This window comes from Mesitornis unicolor, unplaced genomic scaffold (assembly GCF_000695765.1).
Source record: "Mesitornis unicolor isolate BGI_N332 unplaced genomic scaffold, ASM69576v1 scaffold9938, whole genome shotgun sequence".
In the NCBI taxonomy this organism is placed as follows: domain Eukaryota; kingdom Metazoa; phylum Chordata; class Aves; order Mesitornithiformes; family Mesitornithidae; genus Mesitornis; species Mesitornis unicolor.
Window position 1 is genome coordinate 47,679 of NW_010199769.1, and position 18,413 is coordinate 66,091.

Sequence of the window (18,413 nt, forward strand, 5' to 3'; positions counted from 1 at the left end):
CCTTCCGCCTGCAGCCCCCCCTCAGCCAGTACTCCCTGCAGGCCCTGCGCCCCGGCGCCCGCTACCACCTCGCCATCAGCGCCCTCCGGGGTGCCAACGAGAGCCAGCCGGCCCTCGCCCAGTTCACCACAGGTAGCTAGCTGGTTTTGCTGGGAGAACCGACACGAGTTTTTAATGGCTCGCTGTAAACTGCGGGTGGGCAGTCCTGCAACACGCACGGGGTTTTGTGTACCCAGAGCCAAACTGAATTTTTTTTGCACCCAGGATTTAGTGGTACCTGGCACGAGTGAGCTGGGGTTTAATCCAGTGTTCTGAGAGGAAGCAGCGCCTTGAAAACTTGATAGTTAAGGCACAGGTCTGAATGGAGACTCCTGAATGCAGGTGCCTTGCATCTCGTCATAGTCCTGATACAGAGCGAGGCAGAGTAAATGATTCGGCTCACTCTAAAGCACATACCCTAACACCACCCTCTGACCCCCCTCCACTAGTGCCTACATTTCTATTTAGTCCCTAAACCTCCAGTGCAATAGGCCTCCATAATGCCCCACGGGGATGCTCACATGGCCCCCAGGGCACCTTAAGTGACCCCAGATGCCAGCAACAAGGCAGACGACTCAAAAATCCCTGCATTTAGACAGCAACCCCCATGCAAAGCCCACCTTGGCCACATCCTGCTGCAGCATCAAGGCTGAACCTGCTGCTGCCCGGGACACAAGTCCCCACCACCCTCAACTGTGTTCCGATTCACAGCTTAGCTTACAACTCAGCAGTTTACACCCTTAATAGCACCCATAGATCAACGGGTGATTCTTGAAAGCACCAAACCAGCAAGCACAGGTTTGAATTCAAGGCGACGCTCGCTCCTGTTCAGTGTCAAGATCCGAGGCAGATGCATTGCCCGAGGAATCAGCAGTCAAGTGGCTGAAAGCAGCCCAGTCAGAAACGCGGTGATCTTATTTTATATCTTCTCTGAATACCCTAACTGGTCGGTAAAACTTTAATTAATGTTAGGCCTGCAGATAGCTAACAGGTTTAATTTACCGTGCCATAAAGGAGGAGGTAGAGTGCGTATTTCAGTGTTGGTTTATGGTATATAAATTACTTGTCATGTACTTTACTGGTGGATACTAGGCTCCTATTACAACAACTGCAGTGTGTGAGTCGTGTGTGTGTATATCTCTATAGAGATATATTTTGGATATATTTTTGGATATATTTTGGAGATGTTCACCCCAACTGATTTGCTGCGTTGCCCTTCCTTGCTTTATTCCTAAAAGGCAACATAAAAATCCTCCCTCCTAAACTCAGACCCATTAAGGAGCAGTAAGCACCCCCCGTCTGCTGGTGCCCAGCCCCTGCCTAGCACCAACCCGCCGCTCACAGGAGAGGTTTATTGTGCAAATCAGAGCAGATTCGGTGTGCAGCCCCAGCAGCACTAATAAACAAACCCTTTGGGCAATGTCTGAGTGTGAATGAGCCTGTGAAGATGCTCGTGGTTCTTGTAACAGCAGCTCAAGCCAATGCGTGACTGCCACAGAGCCCTTTTTCTCTTATGTACACTGCCTCAGTGTTCCTCACTCTAATATAATGGAGAAAACACTTTTCTTCTTTAAATAACACGCAATTAGCTCCCAGAGTGACTCACTGAAAGATACTGTGAATGCCCCAGTACCTGCATCGATCTCATGGGTGGCATCTTCAGATCTGTGCTGAGCAGGAGGTGAGAGCAGATGCCCCAGCCCCTGCCGTGGTGAGGAGGGATCACACACGGAGCCTCACAGACGTCGTTCCTGGGTACCCCTCCGCTGCCGTTTAGCCGTACCACGGCTACGGGGTGCATCCCCAGTGCCCGGTGGTGAGACAAAGCCTCTCTCCCTTGTGTCCATGCAGAGATCGATGCCCCCAAGAACCTGCGGGTGGGCTCACGGACACACGCCAGCCTTGAGCTCGCCTGGGACAACAGCGAGGCCGAGGCACACAGCTACAGGGTGGTCTACAGCACCCTGGCTGGGGAGCACTACCATGAAGTCCTGGTGCCACGCGACACTGGCCCCACCACCCGGGCCACCCTCGCAGGTACACGTGCACCCATACGCCCTTCCTTCCCCCCACTCCTCCTCCTCGCAAGCAGGTAGGGCAATGGAGAGACCAAATCAGCACAGTTCAGTTATCCTTATGCTGGCACATATTTGAGGCCATTTTGGAGCTAAGTACTTACCAGAGAGGAGGTTTTCCCTTGGATGAAGCTCATTTTCCCCTCTGGGTTTGGATTTGGGTGCTGCTTATCCACAAGCTGAGCGATACACTGTCAAGTGATGCACTTCCAAGTGACACACCAATGCACCTCCAGCAAGGCTCTGTCCAGGTCCCAAACAGAGCCAGCAAGGAGCAAAGTGAGAAACGGGGAGAGGAAGCCTTCCTAGGCTGATCTAGAGGAAAATAATATTTCCCTCTGCATTTTTTTCCTTGCTGGGAAAAGTCTGTGGGTGCCGATGCCCGTAGGCAGTGATGGGGAGCCAGGCTGCCCAAACTCAATGTCTTTTTCCAAATTGGGCACAAAGCAGACCCAAATTCAGGGATTCTATTTTTGAGCAGGTTCCTCAAGCAATACATTATTCAGGCCAGCACAGTGGGTGCTGCCAGGGGCTGCAAACACCGCTCACCTCCCATTGCCAGGAGAGTCCCAAACACCTACTGCAGCAACACCACAAAGCACCGCGTGAGATCTGGCTTCATTTTTTTTTTCAACTACAACTGCTCACCTGCTGGATTTACAGCTCCGGTGGCATTCTTTTGAGCAAAGACATACACACGTACAAAAGACATCACTCATTCAGCTTGAAGCTCTTCAGTCTGGCAGGACATCAGGTTCTTCCACATTGACTCACTTTGCCCTCCTGTGACCTCCCCAGCCCAAGAAGGGCTCAGGCATCTCTACTGTATGGATCTATAGGAATAAGTTCAGTGGGAAAGTCGAATGAGAAGTTACAGGCACAGCGGCACCAAGTCACGAGAAAGGCTTGGAGGGCAGGAAAGCAATTAGGGGAGTTAGTTTAAAAAATGCGGTATGTGGAAAAAAGAAATGTTAGGGTTAGTTTCTGCTGTGTTCGTGATGAGGACGCGCACGGAGAAGCAGGATGAGATGGAGGGGGACAGCGAGGGACTGGGGACCTGGTGCTAGTCCACTGCTAGCTGTCCTCTAGGCATTTACTGCATTTCTAGGTGAGAAGCAGCATTAAAAATGGGCCAAATTATCCTCCTTGGGGCAGAGGTGCAATACTACCACAGTGACCCAAACTGCGATGACACCAATGACAGAGCCCGAGCTTGCCTCGGAGGAGAAGGCAACATCTTCATGCTCTCTTTGTTCTCAGTAAGAATAGAAAAAGAGCTGCTCAGTCTCTACCTGGCAGCACCAGCGCTGCCTGGCCACTGCCAGACTCAGGCAGGGCTACAAGTAACACTCCCGGGAACAAGATCCAGAGATGCAGAGGCTTAAGTTGATAGTGGTGAACAATTTTTATATAGTGCCTCCAACATCACATAAGTGCATTGCTTCTAGCTCCCAGAGTACTATGTAGTAAATGAAAAAAACATCTAATTATAGCAGAAAATAACCCAAAAAACATTCTGCTGGCAAAAAAATGCCAGGATAGCCATAGTGAGGATGGCACATGAGCCTCTCCCATAGCTTTGTTACACATGCGGTAGCCCTGTCCTCCAAGGTCTTGTTGCACATGGTGCAAAGCCCATCGGGGTGGGTTTCCAGCCACCCGGGACCTGGTGGGATGCACAGCGTGAAAGCAGCCAGCGATTTCTTTGGCAGCCTTCATCTGCCTGCAGGAAAAGCAGTGAGGAACAGTGATGAGCAGAACTTAACAAAGATTTAAGCTTAAAAATACAGCAAGCCTTGCCCTGCCCCATATGTCTCTCTTCAAAATCAGCATTTACACAGAAATATTCATAATTCAGCTCTACCCAAAGGAGCTGGAAGAGGAAAAGCATCGTTCTATATGCTCCTGCTCCTTTCTTTCTTCTCCTCCCCCTTTTTCCCAGGGTGCTTTTCTCCTTTCCAGGATATTGCTGAGACTTATTGGGCAGGGGTGAAGGGGGTCCATCTCCCCCCGCCACAGCAAGAGGAGCAGGGGCTGGGTGTTTCCCTCCCTCCTGGCCTCTCAGGGAAGGTTTTGGTGGCTTCGGGGGACGGTGCCCAGGCCGGGCTGAAGGGTTTATGGCTTTCTCTAGCCCTGTGGGAAAGACCATGAAGCACAGCGAGGAGGGGAATAAAGCTGCCAGCAGCCAAGCAGAAGAGACAGGTGGAGGCAGGAGATGTCCCACAGAGGTAAAACAGACCAGCAAGAGGTGCACAGGAAAGGAGCCAGATGAGCTCGATCCCCATGTCCCTTGAGAGAGGCACCACAGGATATGTCCGCCCCAAGGAGCAGTGCTTGATTCAGCTCCCAGAAAAACTGTGCCTTTCCTAATTAATGTGCATTTCATTTACTCTGCATAATTTATTTCTCTTCAAGTCACCAGCCCTGTGACAATATTTGATGTTAAATCACTTTGGAAACAAATATAGCTACTTTATCATCCCCATCTCAGCTCATACACACACACAATTTTGTCTCGATGCCAGCAATTACAGGAGACCTCAGCAACAGCTTTTTAAAATTGCTTATTTCTGAGCTAGAATAACACAAATTCCCCATCCAAAGGCATCCACAGGGTTTTTTAAAAAGGTTCAACTGTTCCCCAACACATAGAGGAACTGCTGACTTGTGGGAGGGCTGCTCACCCCAGGGACACTCAGGAGGGTCCCCCTGTCTCCAGCCATGGGAGGTGGTGGGTCACACCGCAAAGCCACCCAGCCAGGCACTGCTCTCATGCCCCTTCATGTCCTTTGCACCCCCTGGCAGATCTGGTGCCGGGGACAGAATATGGCATCGGGATTTCGGCCATGATGGACAGCCAGCAGAGCGTGCCAGCAACCATGAATGCCAGGACCGGTGAGTTTGGCCCCATTGCGTGCTCCAAGCACAGCTGGCTCCTATGGCTCAGACGTCCCCATGGGACAGACCGTACATGGGGGCAAAGGTCTGCACCAACCCTCTCCCACAGAGCTTGACAGCCCCCGGGACCTCCTGGTGACAGCCTCAACAGAGACATCCATCTCGCTGGCCTGGACCAGAGCCACAGGTCCCATTGATCACTACCGCGTCACCTTCACCCCCGCCTCAGGGATGGCCTCTGAAGTGACGGTGCCTCAGAACGAGTCACAGCTCACCCTCTTGGAGCTGGAGCCTGGGACAGAGTACACCATCTCCATCATCGCTGAGAGGGGACGCCAGCAGAGCCTGGAGGCCACCGTGGATGCCTTTACAGGTAAAGAAAGACAGGCTGGGATGGAGCCAAGGGCACAGAACACTTCTTTGGCTGAAGGCTCCCATAAGGATGAGGCAGGGTTGGAGGAACAGCCAGCCCATGCTGTCCTCTGTGGTCAGTCTGGTCTGTGTGTCCATAAGAAGGAAAAACCAAACCTTGAGGGACCTCACAAGCACCTTTGAGTAAAAAGCTGTAGACAAGAAGCCCAGACAACACATACCATCTGTAGTGGGACAGCTCCATAGAATCATAGAGTGGTTTGGTTCAGAAGGGACTTCAAAGACCATCTAGATCCAACCCCCCTGCCATGGGCAGGGACACCTCCAAGTAGACCAGGTTGTTCAAAACCTCATCCAGTCTGGCCTTGAACCTGAACCATTACCCACGATATGGGTCTGGGATGGAGGATGTTTGCAGGCAGAGCTGAGAAAAGCACCATTTGCCCCCTCTCAGTTCTGCCTCTCAATCCCAGCATAGTTTCAGTTCAATGGAGAGCCCAGAGCTGCAGCTTTGCCACCTCTGTTGAGTAATTCCCATACAAACACTGGGAACAACGCAGAGGCCAGGATCTGCAGATAGTCGGGATTGCATCTCCCCTTTCCACCTTGCAGGGGTCCGTCCCATCACGCAGCTCCACTTCTCCCAGCTGACATCCTCCAGTGTGAACGTCACATGGAGCGATCCATCCCCACCAGCAGACCGCCTCGTCCTCACCTACAGCCCCCGGGATGAGGAGGAGGGACAGGAGCTCACACTCGACGGCACCCGCAGGCACGCCAGCCTGACGGGCTTGCAGCCGTCCACCGAGTACCTGGTGTCACTGGTGGCCATGCATGGTGCCATCAGCTCTGAGCCTGTCATGGGATCCATCACAACAGGTACCACGAGACCCACCCTGCTGGGTATGGCACCCCTCCAGGAGAGCAACTGGGGAGACAGGGAATGTGGGCCTGCCTCCCACAGCTTTGCTTTCTGCTCCATTTTACCAGGGATTGATGCGCCAAAGGACCTCAGGGTGGGCAACATCACCCAGGAGTCTATGATCATCTACTGGAGCTCTCCTATCGCTGCCTTTGACCACTACAGAATATCCTACCGCACCGCTGAAGGTAATGGGTCATACCACTCTTGTTCATGCCCTGAGCTCGCAGCTGCCAACCCTCCCTCCATCTGTGGGCATGAGCAAGCCACCAGGTCATCCTCACTTCAGGCAGCATCCCAGTGCTCCAGGAAAAGCCACCGATAGCTGGCATGGACAAGAGGCTGTGGGGACAGAGGACGGGATGAGGATGGGCAGGGACCACTGCAGCCAAGGGCCAGCTTGGCACAGAGGGGCACAGGGTGTGACCCCCCCGGGGACGGTTAATTCAGGGCCCAATCCTAAAATCTCACCTGCCCTGCCTGCCTCCCCTGACTCATCTCCCTTAGCCCCAGTTTCACCTACGACGTTGAAAGGTCAAGAGAGCAGAGTTACTGGCACACAGGTGTGCACTGACAGGCACAAAACTCAATTACCCTCAGTATCAGCCCTGGAGAGGGCTTGTGGCATTGCCTTTCCTTCCTGAGCACCTCCTGTACCCCAGGGACAAGGTTAGCCATGATGCCAAAGCTCTTTGCTCTGTCCCCACAGGGAGGACAGACAGTACTGCCATTGCCAGAGATGCCACTGAGTACGCCCTCCACCACTTGCAACCTGCCACCAAGTACGAGATCAGGATGAAGACTGTGCGGGGCCGGGAGGAGAGCGAGGTGGCCTCCATCACTGCGTACACAGGTGGGAAGGTGCTCCTGGTGGGCAGGTAGCCATCAAATGGTTCCAGCCCCTGCTTGCAGTAGCAATCAGGCAGCTGAGAGAAAGATGAACCTCATTCCAGCCTGATGCAAGCTCGAGATGATGAGCAAGGATAATGAGGGCCCAATGTGGACTTCGGAAGTACGTCTAAGCAAAGCTTTTCCCACATATGCATGGGTAGTCGTAAAGGGGAATGACAAATCTGTGTACTGAGCAGGGGGAAGCCAGAGATATGATGCTGGGCAACCATGACAACCTTTCCTAAAGGGAGTACAGAATTGCAGAAATAATCCCTGGGAAAGCCCTGACATAAACAGCATCTGCTGCAAGAATAAAACCCTCTGCGATCTCCAGACTCCTCAAAACCTAAAAAAAACCTCTAACATACCAGGCTGTGCATCAGAAAAACAGCAGAAGAGCAGCCCAGGTAGCAGTGTAGCAGTGTAGCACAAGTTATGACATCTCTGCTTTCCAGCTAAGCAGCAATGATTCTTTTGCAGGCACACACACCTGGGCAGCAAGGCAGGACCATGAGCGATGGGCCAAAAGAAGCCTTTTGAGTTCATAGTCCAGTCTCAATGCTTGTGACTTTCTCAATCTGTTCCCTATGCAGCCATGGATGCCCCCTTGGGGGTTACAGCCACCAACATCACTCCCACTGAGGCGCTGCTGCAGTGGAACCCACCGCTGTCAGATGTGGAGAGCTACGTCCTCATCCTCACCCGCCGCGCAGGTACCCCAAAACCCTGCACCCCTCTGCCACAAGCTTTGCTGGGGCTCCATTTCAGCTCATGTCCACTTCTCCTCTGTCCCAAAGCCTGGGGCTTGGCAGATGCCCTCCATGGAGGGAGTGGGGAAGGAGCCCTTTCTTCAGGAGGGCAGCAGTTGGTGGGTGGCAGGGCTGTACCCCATCCCCAGATGCCAGCTTCTCGCATGCAGGTCCCATGGCAGTACACCTCACCAAGCCTCAGAGAGTGTCAGTCCACACAGGAAGCGACTGGTATCCTCTCAGTTTGCTAACTGACCCACCAGCAGTAGCCCAGGGGCAAGCAAATAACCATTCCACAGAAAGTCAATGAGCAGCAAACTCCATGAAACCCACCACTGAAGGGAAAGAAAGCATCAGGCAAATACAGGGACTGTGCAAAAAACCAAGACCATCCTTTAGACCAAACATCATCACTACATGTCAGCTGCCATACAATAGCTCATGGTGTTTCAGCACTATAAGTGATTTTGCTCATGAGGGCATATCCATAGACACATTTTGGAGAACCGCCTTGATCATGTATCCTAAGTCATGTCTTTTGGCTTATAGTTGCAGGAGAAACAGTTCTTGTGGATGGAGTCAACCAGGAGTACCAGCTGACCAACCTCCTGCCCAGTACCACCTACACAGTCTCCATGTATGCCACCAACGGGCCTCTCACCAGCCAGACCATCAGCACCAACTTCACAACTCGTACGTACAATTATCGCTCCCACTGCCGGTTACGCGCCCTTAGCCACATATCCACCCCAGGAAAAGCAGCCAGCAAGGCTGAGCCAAAGCTCTTGTTACATACATGTGAGTGTAGATCCAGCCGTGTGCCAAAAGGACACCCGAATACCAGTGCTGGGCACAACACAAGAACAGAATTTCAATCACGACAAGCACAAACCATCATTTTCACTCTTTCAACATCCATCTACCTCTTTCTTCGATTTCCGTTCGATGTTGGTTCCTGAGAAAACCCTTGACCAGATCCTTTTCTTGCCCAAGGCCATAGTCCAGAAGACCACTACAAACCATTTTGCTTCCAAGAAGCTTGGCAGACCCTATAGCACAAGAATTTCAGAGCCATTACCCTTCAAAAAGCATGCAGGTAGAGGAGGACTTTTAGAAGGTTTGCAGAGCTCTGTTCAAGGCTTGAGACAGATCATGAGGTCTGGAAACTGAGGGCAAGTATGGACTTTGGGCTGTAGTTTAGGGTTGCAAGGTTGAATCTCAGTGCACTGAGTTGGGAAGCGGAGCTGGGGTGGTTGTGTGTGAGGACTTGTACTTCCCTGGGTCCCTTTCCACCCTTGCAGTTTTGGATCCTCCAACAAACCTGACTGCCAGTGAAGTCACTCGACGGAGCGCCCTGCTCTCCTGGGTGCCTCCCATAGGAGAGATCGAGAACTACGTCATGACCTACAGATCCACAGACGGCAGCCGGAAGGTGAGTCCTCCCAGAAAAAGAGGCTCGTTAGAGTCAGGGAATAACACAACAGTGGAGAAGTGAGCAGGGGAAACCTAACAAAGCAAAAGAATGATGCTCACTAGGTCAGGGAGAGATCAGAAGGACAGATGCTGTTTTCTGCATGAGCAGTACTTTAAATAAACAACTGGAAAAAGCAGGAAAAGATTGCCTAGGGCAAAATCTTTATGCACACCTGCAGATCTGGGCACAGAGGACATGCCTGGAAATTTTGGAAGAACAGGGGAAATCCACAACTTGTGCAACACAAGCAAGCTGAGGCAGGAGAAAACTATCCCACAAACAGATATGCTAGAAACATCATTTGCCCTTTTTGCAAAAAGGAAGACAGGTACAGCCAGCCAGTTAATCCTGCAATACAATATATTTGATTATTTAATAAGTGTGCCCATATCTGCCTGTCTGGAAGAGCTGCTACAAACCCTATCAGAAATACGTCACCGCAAGTAGTCTCGTTTCCTTTGCTGGTGTGACTGGCTTGCAGCGGCCAGAGGATAATAGCTTTGCAGGAGGGGTTCAATACAGTGCTGTGTGGCGTTGGCTGACGACCAGAAAAATTAACGTGACAGGAATTGACGGAGTCAAAACCGGCTGATAACCAGGTTTGGCCAGATCTACTCTTTGCAATGCTTGGGCAATCAGTCATGCTCTGTATTGAGGGCACACAGATCCTAGCAGAGTTGGTAAACAGAGCACACCGACTGCAAACATTTACATCTCCTGTGTCCAAACCAGCTAGCTTTCTCACACCCTAACCATCACAAAAGTTCAAGTATATTTATTGACCTCATGTTGTCTCAGTCCAGGGGTGTTAGCAGCCATGCAACACTCCTCGGCCATGCACCAAGGGCTGCAGTAGTTTGTGGCTTCCCTTCCCTCCTCGCTTGCTCTTTAGGCTCCCCATCGCTTTTCTCATCTGTTGCTCTTGGTGTCTACCTCCTTCTGGGACCCATGTACAGGAGCTGATTGTGGATGCCGAGGACACATGGATCCGCCTGGAGGGGCTTTCCGAGACCACAGAGTACACCGTGCGCCTGCAAGCTGCCCAAAACACCATGCGGAGTGGCTTCATCTCCACCACCTTCACCACAGGTGAGGACTAGCACCACATCCACTTAGCCAGGCAAGGCCTAGCTCACGTAATGTGCTGGTAGACAGAGACAGCTTTTATGAGCTTTCCCTTCTCAGACAGCATTTCACCATGGTCTACAGAGAGGTACATTGATTTCCATGACCCACGGTGCTGCTCTGCTACAAAAAATTAACGGCCGAGGGACCTAGAACACAAACACAAGCTCCAGCCCAGGGCAAAGGGATTTGAGCTTCAGACTGAGAATCATCTACCAGGCCCCTTACCTTGCTCTTGTCCCTCCCCAGATGCATAAATAGAGGACAAAACCCACAAAAGTCAGCAACACATTATCAATAGATACGCTCTTGTAGTGAGCGGAGAGAGAGCCAATTGGTCTCTCCACGCTGTAGACGTGGTCTGATCTCCATAAATACCATAGAATCAGAGAATAGTTTGGGTTGGAAAGGACCTTTAAAGGTCATCCAGTCCAACCCCTCTGCAGCAAGTGGGGACATCCTCAACTAGATCAGGTTGCTCAGAGCCCTGTCCAACCTGATCTTGAATGTTTCTATGGATGGGGCATCCCTGGAAATAACAAGCAGGGGCATCTCCAACACCATCAGTGGAGTCCCAGTCAGCAAAGTCAGCACACTTACAGGACAGTGGTCCCACTGATTTTATTTGATTTAAATTTTATTTAAGTAATGATCCACTAAGGCAATGAGAATGGTTTCCAAATCAAACGGCGGGCATCCACAGCCACCATAACCCTCACAGAGTGCTTATGCTTGCAAGAATGAAGTCTGCATGGAAGTAGCACCATTGCCCTCACCCTTTGCAACCATTCACATTAGAAACTCCAAAGCGTATTGTTCCTCAGCCTCTTTGAAAAGCCTTGCTAGGCCAGGACACTTAAGAGACAAAGTGCATTTTGTTCAGGGCTGAATCCAATTATGTTTCTCCTGGGCTTTGAAAGCACTAGGAAGCCTGAAGATGATGTTCACTGAAATTCTTCCCATCTGCGCTGCCAGTTCAATTAGGAGAGTTTTCTTTGAATCTGCTGTGGATACACTTCCCCATCCTGGTTACATGCAAAGGGCCCTTCACCCGCTTTTAAGAGATAATAGAAACTATTTACGTCAACAAAAAAATAACAGACTCTTCTCTAATGCATCTATAGATCAGGCTTTCCTGTTATTCTCACCTCTTACATGTACATAAAGCGGTGCAATTCAGGAAGGTGATAGAAAAATGTGTGTAACCTTTGAGGCTGTTTGGGAGTCGGGGATGAAACTGCACAGGGCTGGCTTCTCAGCTGGGATAAAGCAGCAGAACCCAACTCACATGGGGGCAAGGAGAGCATTGTTTCCATTGAACACAGATGTCAGACCTCGGCAGCATTAGAGACACCATTGCCAGCTGATGCAGCATCTGAACACGGGTTTAATTTGCTTTTAAGATTAAGATAGGCATCAGCAAGAAGCCAGTTTCTCTCCACTTACCCCTTATATCGACGATACAGAAGCACCCAGGAACAAATGCCAAGGAGATGCAATCCATGGGCAGCATCTATCAGCAAACAGCCAGGGTCTGGGATTCAGTTCACTCTTATTGGGGCACTTTGCAGAGAACAAGGGCTTGCCTTTAAGGAGAAAAAAAAAATTAAAAAAAGAAGAAGAAGAAAAACAGGCTTAATTTAAATTGTTTTCCTTCCTTCTGTTCACAGTACATATCCCGGGGATCTTCCATTCACTCTGACATATTAATAGCTCAGCCTCTTTGTTTCATGTTTGCATAAGGTTCTTGGGGAATTGTGTACAGATGGGACAAAAGGAAGAAATAGATACAGTATTTATAATTTATCATGGTTTGAAATGTCTTTCAAGGTCTCCTTGGCACTTAAAGATATGAATATAAATTAAGAAACAAGTAATCTCCGCAGAGCTCAGGGGAGCCTGAAGTGGTTGTCTTTGAAGCAGTTTTCATTGTTGGATACTATAAAATGCACACAGTGCCTCACCAGACCATGCACTACAGACCACGGAGATGAGAAAAAAATAGTGAGTCTTCAACATTTGGACAAAGCAACAACCTCTGTGTCTTCAGGTCACAGGGCTGGGGGGACTGCATCCACATGGGAAATGACAAGGTCTGTACCTTGGTCCTGTGGAGTATCACACAGCTGTGATGGGCAGCATGTCCTTCACACCCTCTCAATGTGTAACCAAGACACTCTCAAAAGCCACATCCACCTTGCCAGCTCCTCACTCATTTACCCCATCAGCCACATGCACCGACAGTAAAGAAAAAGATGTACTGCATTAAATGAGAAAAAACTGAACCCAGAGTTGACATCCCAATAGTGCTGACATCTCATACTTAAGACTCTCTTAAACTCTGACCCTAAATGAAATGTTTCTTCATCAGAAGATGCCTGAAGCACAGCCACACAGCTCACGCTGCCCATCTCTACCACCTTGCACATCCTAATTCCTGCTCAATTTGCAAGTGACAATCAGCCCAGTGCAAGTCCACCATCATTTCTGAGGGCATGGATTGAGAGGGTTCTCCTGGAATCAGTAGAGTCATAAAACTTGTTTGGAGTTGGCAGTCTTGAGAGGTGAACCGATTTTGGTATGTTTACATCTGTCTAAACGTGCTGGTGACAGCTTAAACCCCAGGGTTTCAGAGTGGTGCAGAAAGATGGTCCAAGAAGTGGCAACACTCATCATTCATAGTGATATTACCATGCACTTTTCCAATATAGGGCATATGGGAGATTAATGAATATATGCACACATTTTTTCCATTAATTCCTCTGATGTTGTTGGCAGATGTAAAGTCCCACTACCTTGCAGAATAACCTGGGACTCAGAAGCCAAGTTAGATCTTTCCTGGATAATAACCAGTGGGGCTCAAGGTATGTGGAAAGGGTGCCCTTCTGCTTAAATTTTGCTTTCTTAAAAAAAAAAATTTCAGGTGGCCGTGTCTTCGCTAACCCTCAGGACTGTGCCCAGCACTTGATGAATGGGGACACGCTGAGTGGCGTCTACACCATCTCCCTCAACGGGGACATCAGCCAGAGAGTGCAGGTGTACTGCGACATGACCACTGATGGAGGCGGCTGGATTGTGAGTAGCCGTGGGGTTGTCCCACACCCTGTCCCCGTCGCCAAGTAACCAAGCCCCATCCTACCAGCAAAACCAAGCAACACGCTGCACGGGAACAACAGCAGGCTTAATGTTGCTCGCTTCATTTCCCATGCCATAGGGAACGGCCCACGCTCCAGTAATAATAGTTGCACTTGGAGAAATACCCTTTGATTTATTTGACAAGTTTGCAGTGCTTCTGGAGAGCAAAATCTGAGAGTGAAGCAGATTTATTGTTCTAGAAATGAAATTAATGGCCGATAACTTTCACGGGGAATGATTCATGCTGCCTGCAGTAGGAGGGTGTCAGGCAGCACCCCAATTGAGTCCACATAGGAACATTTTAGAAGCAAATGGCTGTTTGGCTCTTGAATTACACAAACACTGCTTGTCTTGACATAGATGGACTGACAGCTTAAGTAAATAATGTTCTGGTGCTTTGATTTTATTCCTGTCAGATGCTTACTTACAGGCATTACACAAAACTCTGCTAGATGTACAGTTGAAACAAACAAAAAAATAGGCTTCCTTAAATGCTGATTTCTAGCACGGTTGTTATTTTAGCTGGGAAATTTCTCCCTGTCTCACTCTGCTTCAGAGCATCCCCTTGGAGATCAACAGAAAGAGCCAGCCAAAAGCAGAATCACATGCTAGAAAACCAGAGGCACCACACATTGGGTAGAACAGAAAGCTTGAAGGCTGATTCCTTCCTGTTATGACATTGATTTGCCTTGGACACCATCAAACATCTCTTCAGCTTCTCCATCTGGATATGAATGAATTGTATGGCTGCAATTAACACTAACTGAATGGGCATTGCAATTTTCTCCCCCGAAAGACCAAACAGAAAGACAAAGCATTGCCTTTATTTTGCACGCCCCAAAGCCCGACCGGGCCATCCCTCTTCTCCTTCACATCAATTTTCCCCTGATCTTCCCCCACTGCAGGTCTTTCAGAGACGGCAGAACGGGCTGACTGATTTCTTCCGGAAATGGGCAGATTACCGGATTGGCTTTGGAAACTTGGAGGATGAGTTTTGGCTGGGTAAGACTTCCACCAGTTGTCTTTCATCGGTGCGTCACACTGAGATATGCACACACCATGCTGCTCACCTGTGCCAGCTATTGGCTCCTCACCTTTCATCCCACTCCTCTATGCTCTGCCTTGAACAGTTTCCCTCCCATTGTTCATTTCCTGCCCTTCACGTTAGAAAGTACTCATGGGCACACCACATAAAAGCATCTCGTGAAGGCCAGAAGCTCCCTAATTTGCTCCTCCTGGGAGAGAAGGGGGTACACTTTGGGTATTCATGGACCAAAATCCATCATTCTCCTTTGGATGACTACACATTGCATTGGTGGCATCTACAGCTCATGGACCTCACTGGCCTTGGTCAGCAAGCCAGTTGCCCAAAGAAAGTAGGAAAGGGGTGAGCAGGAGACCCGGCATGCCTGTGAAATACAGTGCTCCCCCAGAATCTGAACATAAGCCAAGGCCAGCCCTGCAGCATAAGCATGCTCTGGCTTGTACGGGAGCTTAACAGCAACATAAGAAGCACCAAGGCTTCACAGCTGAATACCCCCAGCTTCAGCAGCATGGAGAAAGCTGAACCTAGGCCTTGAACCCACCTCTCATAGCTACAGGGAGGTGAAGCTTGAGTAGGGACAGAGAGCTCAATCCGTACCAGTGCTAGAAGAGACAAAGACTTAACCGCAAGAGCTGTTGCTCTTTGCTTCCTCTTAATGTTCTCATTTCCCACAGTTGTTTTATTTGCCTAGAGCTTTTTTTGTTTGCTCACAGAGCGGATCCAGGCATTGGGTCTCACCAGGTGTCTCCCTGCTTGTCTCGCCAGGCTTAGACAACATCCACAAGATCACATCCCAAGGGCGCTACGAGTTACGAATAGACATGAGGGATGGCCAGGAAGCAGCATATGCCTACTACGACAAGTTCTCCATCGGTGACTCCCGAAGCCTGTACAAGCTGCGAATTGGGGACTACAATGGCACTTCGGGTACAATCTCATTGTTAGCAAGTAGTAGAGAAATCCTGGGACTGGTGGGTCTGAAACTGTACTTTTCTGGAGCAGCAAGACGTAAACCCATAGCCCTTTCTGCCTTCCTGCAGTCTGACATGTAAACCAGGCTGATAAATCCCACTAAGGACATGGGGAATTTTCCATTGGGGATTATATATTTGATATTAGAGCCATTGCTGTTCAAATAACCAGGTCAATCGTCAGAGGTGCCATCTCACTTGGCAATAACTGCAGCTTGCTATTGATGCCATGCTGGAGGGTGTATTAATCGCCCTCCCACAGCAATGGAAAAATCTGAAATCCTCTGCATCATTTCCTCACGCAGAGGCCAAACACTGACCAGTTTGGCAAGGACACTGTCACACCTGCTTGCTCAGCTACTGCAGCAGCACTAGGCTTTGGTCACCAGAAAACAGTGGGTGATGGATGGAGGGCATGGGGGTCTCTTCCCCAAGAAAGGGGAGAAGGGTACAGCCCCTTTAGCTGACATAGACTTGCCCAGTACAAGCCTCCATGATCCAGACAAAACTTTACCACCAGGTACTTAGTGAGGAACCCCACACCATACTCAAGATGCAGGAATTCTCCTATGCAATATCTGGTAGCTGCCAGTAGAAGAGAAGCTATAGGGATCTTGGTTGTGTGCGACACAGCACTTACTCTGACCTTAAGTCGAGGGCATGAGGCACCCAACCTATTGCCAAAAATGCCAGTAGCAGTCCTGCAGACATGACTCCCTCCCCTTTCCCACACAAGCTCTTCTAGCTGTCCAGCCAAGGATCTTCTGCTCCACCTTGAGCAAAGAGAGCTAAGACTCGTCAAATGGTTCAATGCCAGGAGGTTTTTCTAGCAAGCCTCTTGGTGGCTGGACTGCACAGATCTAGCATGGGTCACTTCATATTTTCTGAGGGACCACCAAGCAGCATGTTGAGAATGTCTCCTGTAAGTACATCACTCAATTGTAATAATGAACATATTTCACTTTGGCTCTTCTTTCACCCAAAAGCAGCTCTCTTGTTCCTTAGTAAGGAGGTGAGATGCGGTTAGTGGTTTGGGTGGAATAAGACATCACGCACCTTCCAAAAGCTTCTTCCCCTTATCCAAAGGGAGAAAAAGCCAAGTATCTTCATTCAAAAGACAAATGCTTGGGCTCTTTTGGGAGAAAAAGTTCTCTTTGGCTAACAGGAAGGAAGAAGGCTGACAGCATCCTGAATTTAGGTAGCAGAGCCAGGCTTCAGGAAGCCAGGGATGCCCAAATCTAGGATCTAATCCATTTCTGAAACATTGAAATTCAGATCCAAACCCATATAGCATTTTATCTGCCAAACCCAAGCAGCCTCTAAGATTTGTTATAGTCTGTACTGATCCTAAACTGACAGCAGAGGACCTCAGATGAACCAATTGTGAGCAATTCCCGTTAACATTATTCCCAGACCTTCAGCTGCTTGAGCTGTTATTGGCAGCTACCACCTCTACCAGCATATCCTAATTTCCTTGGGAAAAGACTTGGGCTCCATCACCTCTAACAGCACCTCTTTCCACAGGGGACTCCCTCACCTATCACCAGGGCCGCCCCTTCTCCACCAAGGACAGGGACAACGACGTTGCTGTGACCAACTGCGCCATGTCCTACAAAGGGGCCTGGTGGTATAAGAACTGCCACCGCACCAACCTCAATGGCAAGTACGGAGAGTCCCGGCACAGTCAGGTAAGGCCAGAGCTGGGCTGAATGCCTTCGTCCTTTCTTCTAGGAGTGTGACCAAGCATGACAGCAAGCCTAGGCTAGGTCTGGGGCTGTGTGGTCAGTGCACCAGTGTCAGGAGCAACGGCAGGGTGACCCCGCACTAGCTGGAGAAAAGGAAACCACCTTCAAGACATTTAGGCTGATGTTTCGTGCCTCACACTGGCTGACATGGTCATTTACTGTGCCATCTCTTACACTAAAAAAGATATAATTTGATCAGGACCCCTAGAGCAGTGGGAAAAACCAATCAAGCCATAGCAGCAGAAGAGTTTCTTGCTCCTGTAGTAGCAAGTTCTTCCTTCTGGCTTCTGCAGAGCAGTCAACCATGTTTCCTTTTTCTCCCACTCTTGTTTCTTGTTATGGTCTTTCTTTACTCTGTGCCTCTCTCTCCCTCCTGCCAGGGGATTAACTGGTACCATTGGAAAGGCCATGAGTTCTCCATCCCCTTTGTGGAAATGAAGATGCGACCTTACAACCACCGTAACATCTCTGGGAGGAAGCGACGGTCCCTACAGCTCTGAGCCAGCTGAACCCCCTCCTGCCTCCCACCACCTGACCTTTTCTGTCATTTGTTTGTATTTTATAATAAGAAAAGGGAAAAAAATACTACTCGTCTGAGATAGCAACCTGCCCCTCACAAGTGCTGGAGGGAACCACAGCACAAGCAAAGGCCATGGGAAAGGAAAGACTTCATTGCTTTGCATCTGTCCCAGAGAAATACCAAATTTCCCTTCTCCCTACCCCAATACTCTGGCTGTTAACATGAGAAGAAAGAAAGAGAAAGAGACAGACAGATTTTTGATATTTTTTTAAAAGACTTAGAAATCCCCAGCAAACCCTGTTAGAAATGTTTGTCACGGGGCTCATGGCATCAACCTTCCCCATAGGGACATTGGTGCAGCCGTTTCCACCCCAGCCATGGCCATTCCTCCCTCCTGACAGGGAGGTCCCAACCTTTATGCCATCCTGTAGACACCAACTCTTCCAGCAGGC

General features: G+C 49.7%; 1 protein-coding gene across 1 annotated transcript in view; it reads left to right on the top strand.

Moving 5' to 3' along the window:
* Positions 1–17,979, top strand: part of TNR (tenascin R) — a 28,944-nt gene extending 10,965 nt beyond the window's left edge. Inside the window, exons 7-22 of the mRNA XM_010189550.1 lie at positions 3–132; positions 1,891–2,076; positions 4,920–5,009; positions 5,122–5,385; positions 5,997–6,263; positions 6,375–6,494; positions 7,016–7,159; positions 7,791–7,910; positions 8,496–8,639; positions 9,248–9,378; positions 10,377–10,509; positions 13,469–13,620; positions 14,586–14,682; positions 15,491–15,652; positions 17,221–17,384; positions 17,822–17,979. Of these exons, the coding sequence (XP_010187852.1) occupies positions 3–132; positions 1,891–2,076; positions 4,920–5,009; positions 5,122–5,385; positions 5,997–6,263; positions 6,375–6,494; positions 7,016–7,159; positions 7,791–7,910; positions 8,496–8,639; positions 9,248–9,378; positions 10,377–10,509; positions 13,469–13,620; positions 14,586–14,682; positions 15,491–15,652; positions 17,221–17,384; positions 17,822–17,941 (2,424 nt within the window). The 3' untranslated portion in view covers positions 17,942–17,979. The remainder of the gene's footprint in view (positions 1–2; positions 133–1,890; positions 2,077–4,919; positions 5,010–5,121; positions 5,386–5,996; positions 6,264–6,374; positions 6,495–7,015; positions 7,160–7,790; positions 7,911–8,495; positions 8,640–9,247; positions 9,379–10,376; positions 10,510–13,468; positions 13,621–14,585; positions 14,683–15,490; positions 15,653–17,220; positions 17,385–17,821) is intronic.
* Positions 17,980–18,413: the final 434 nt, after the last annotated feature.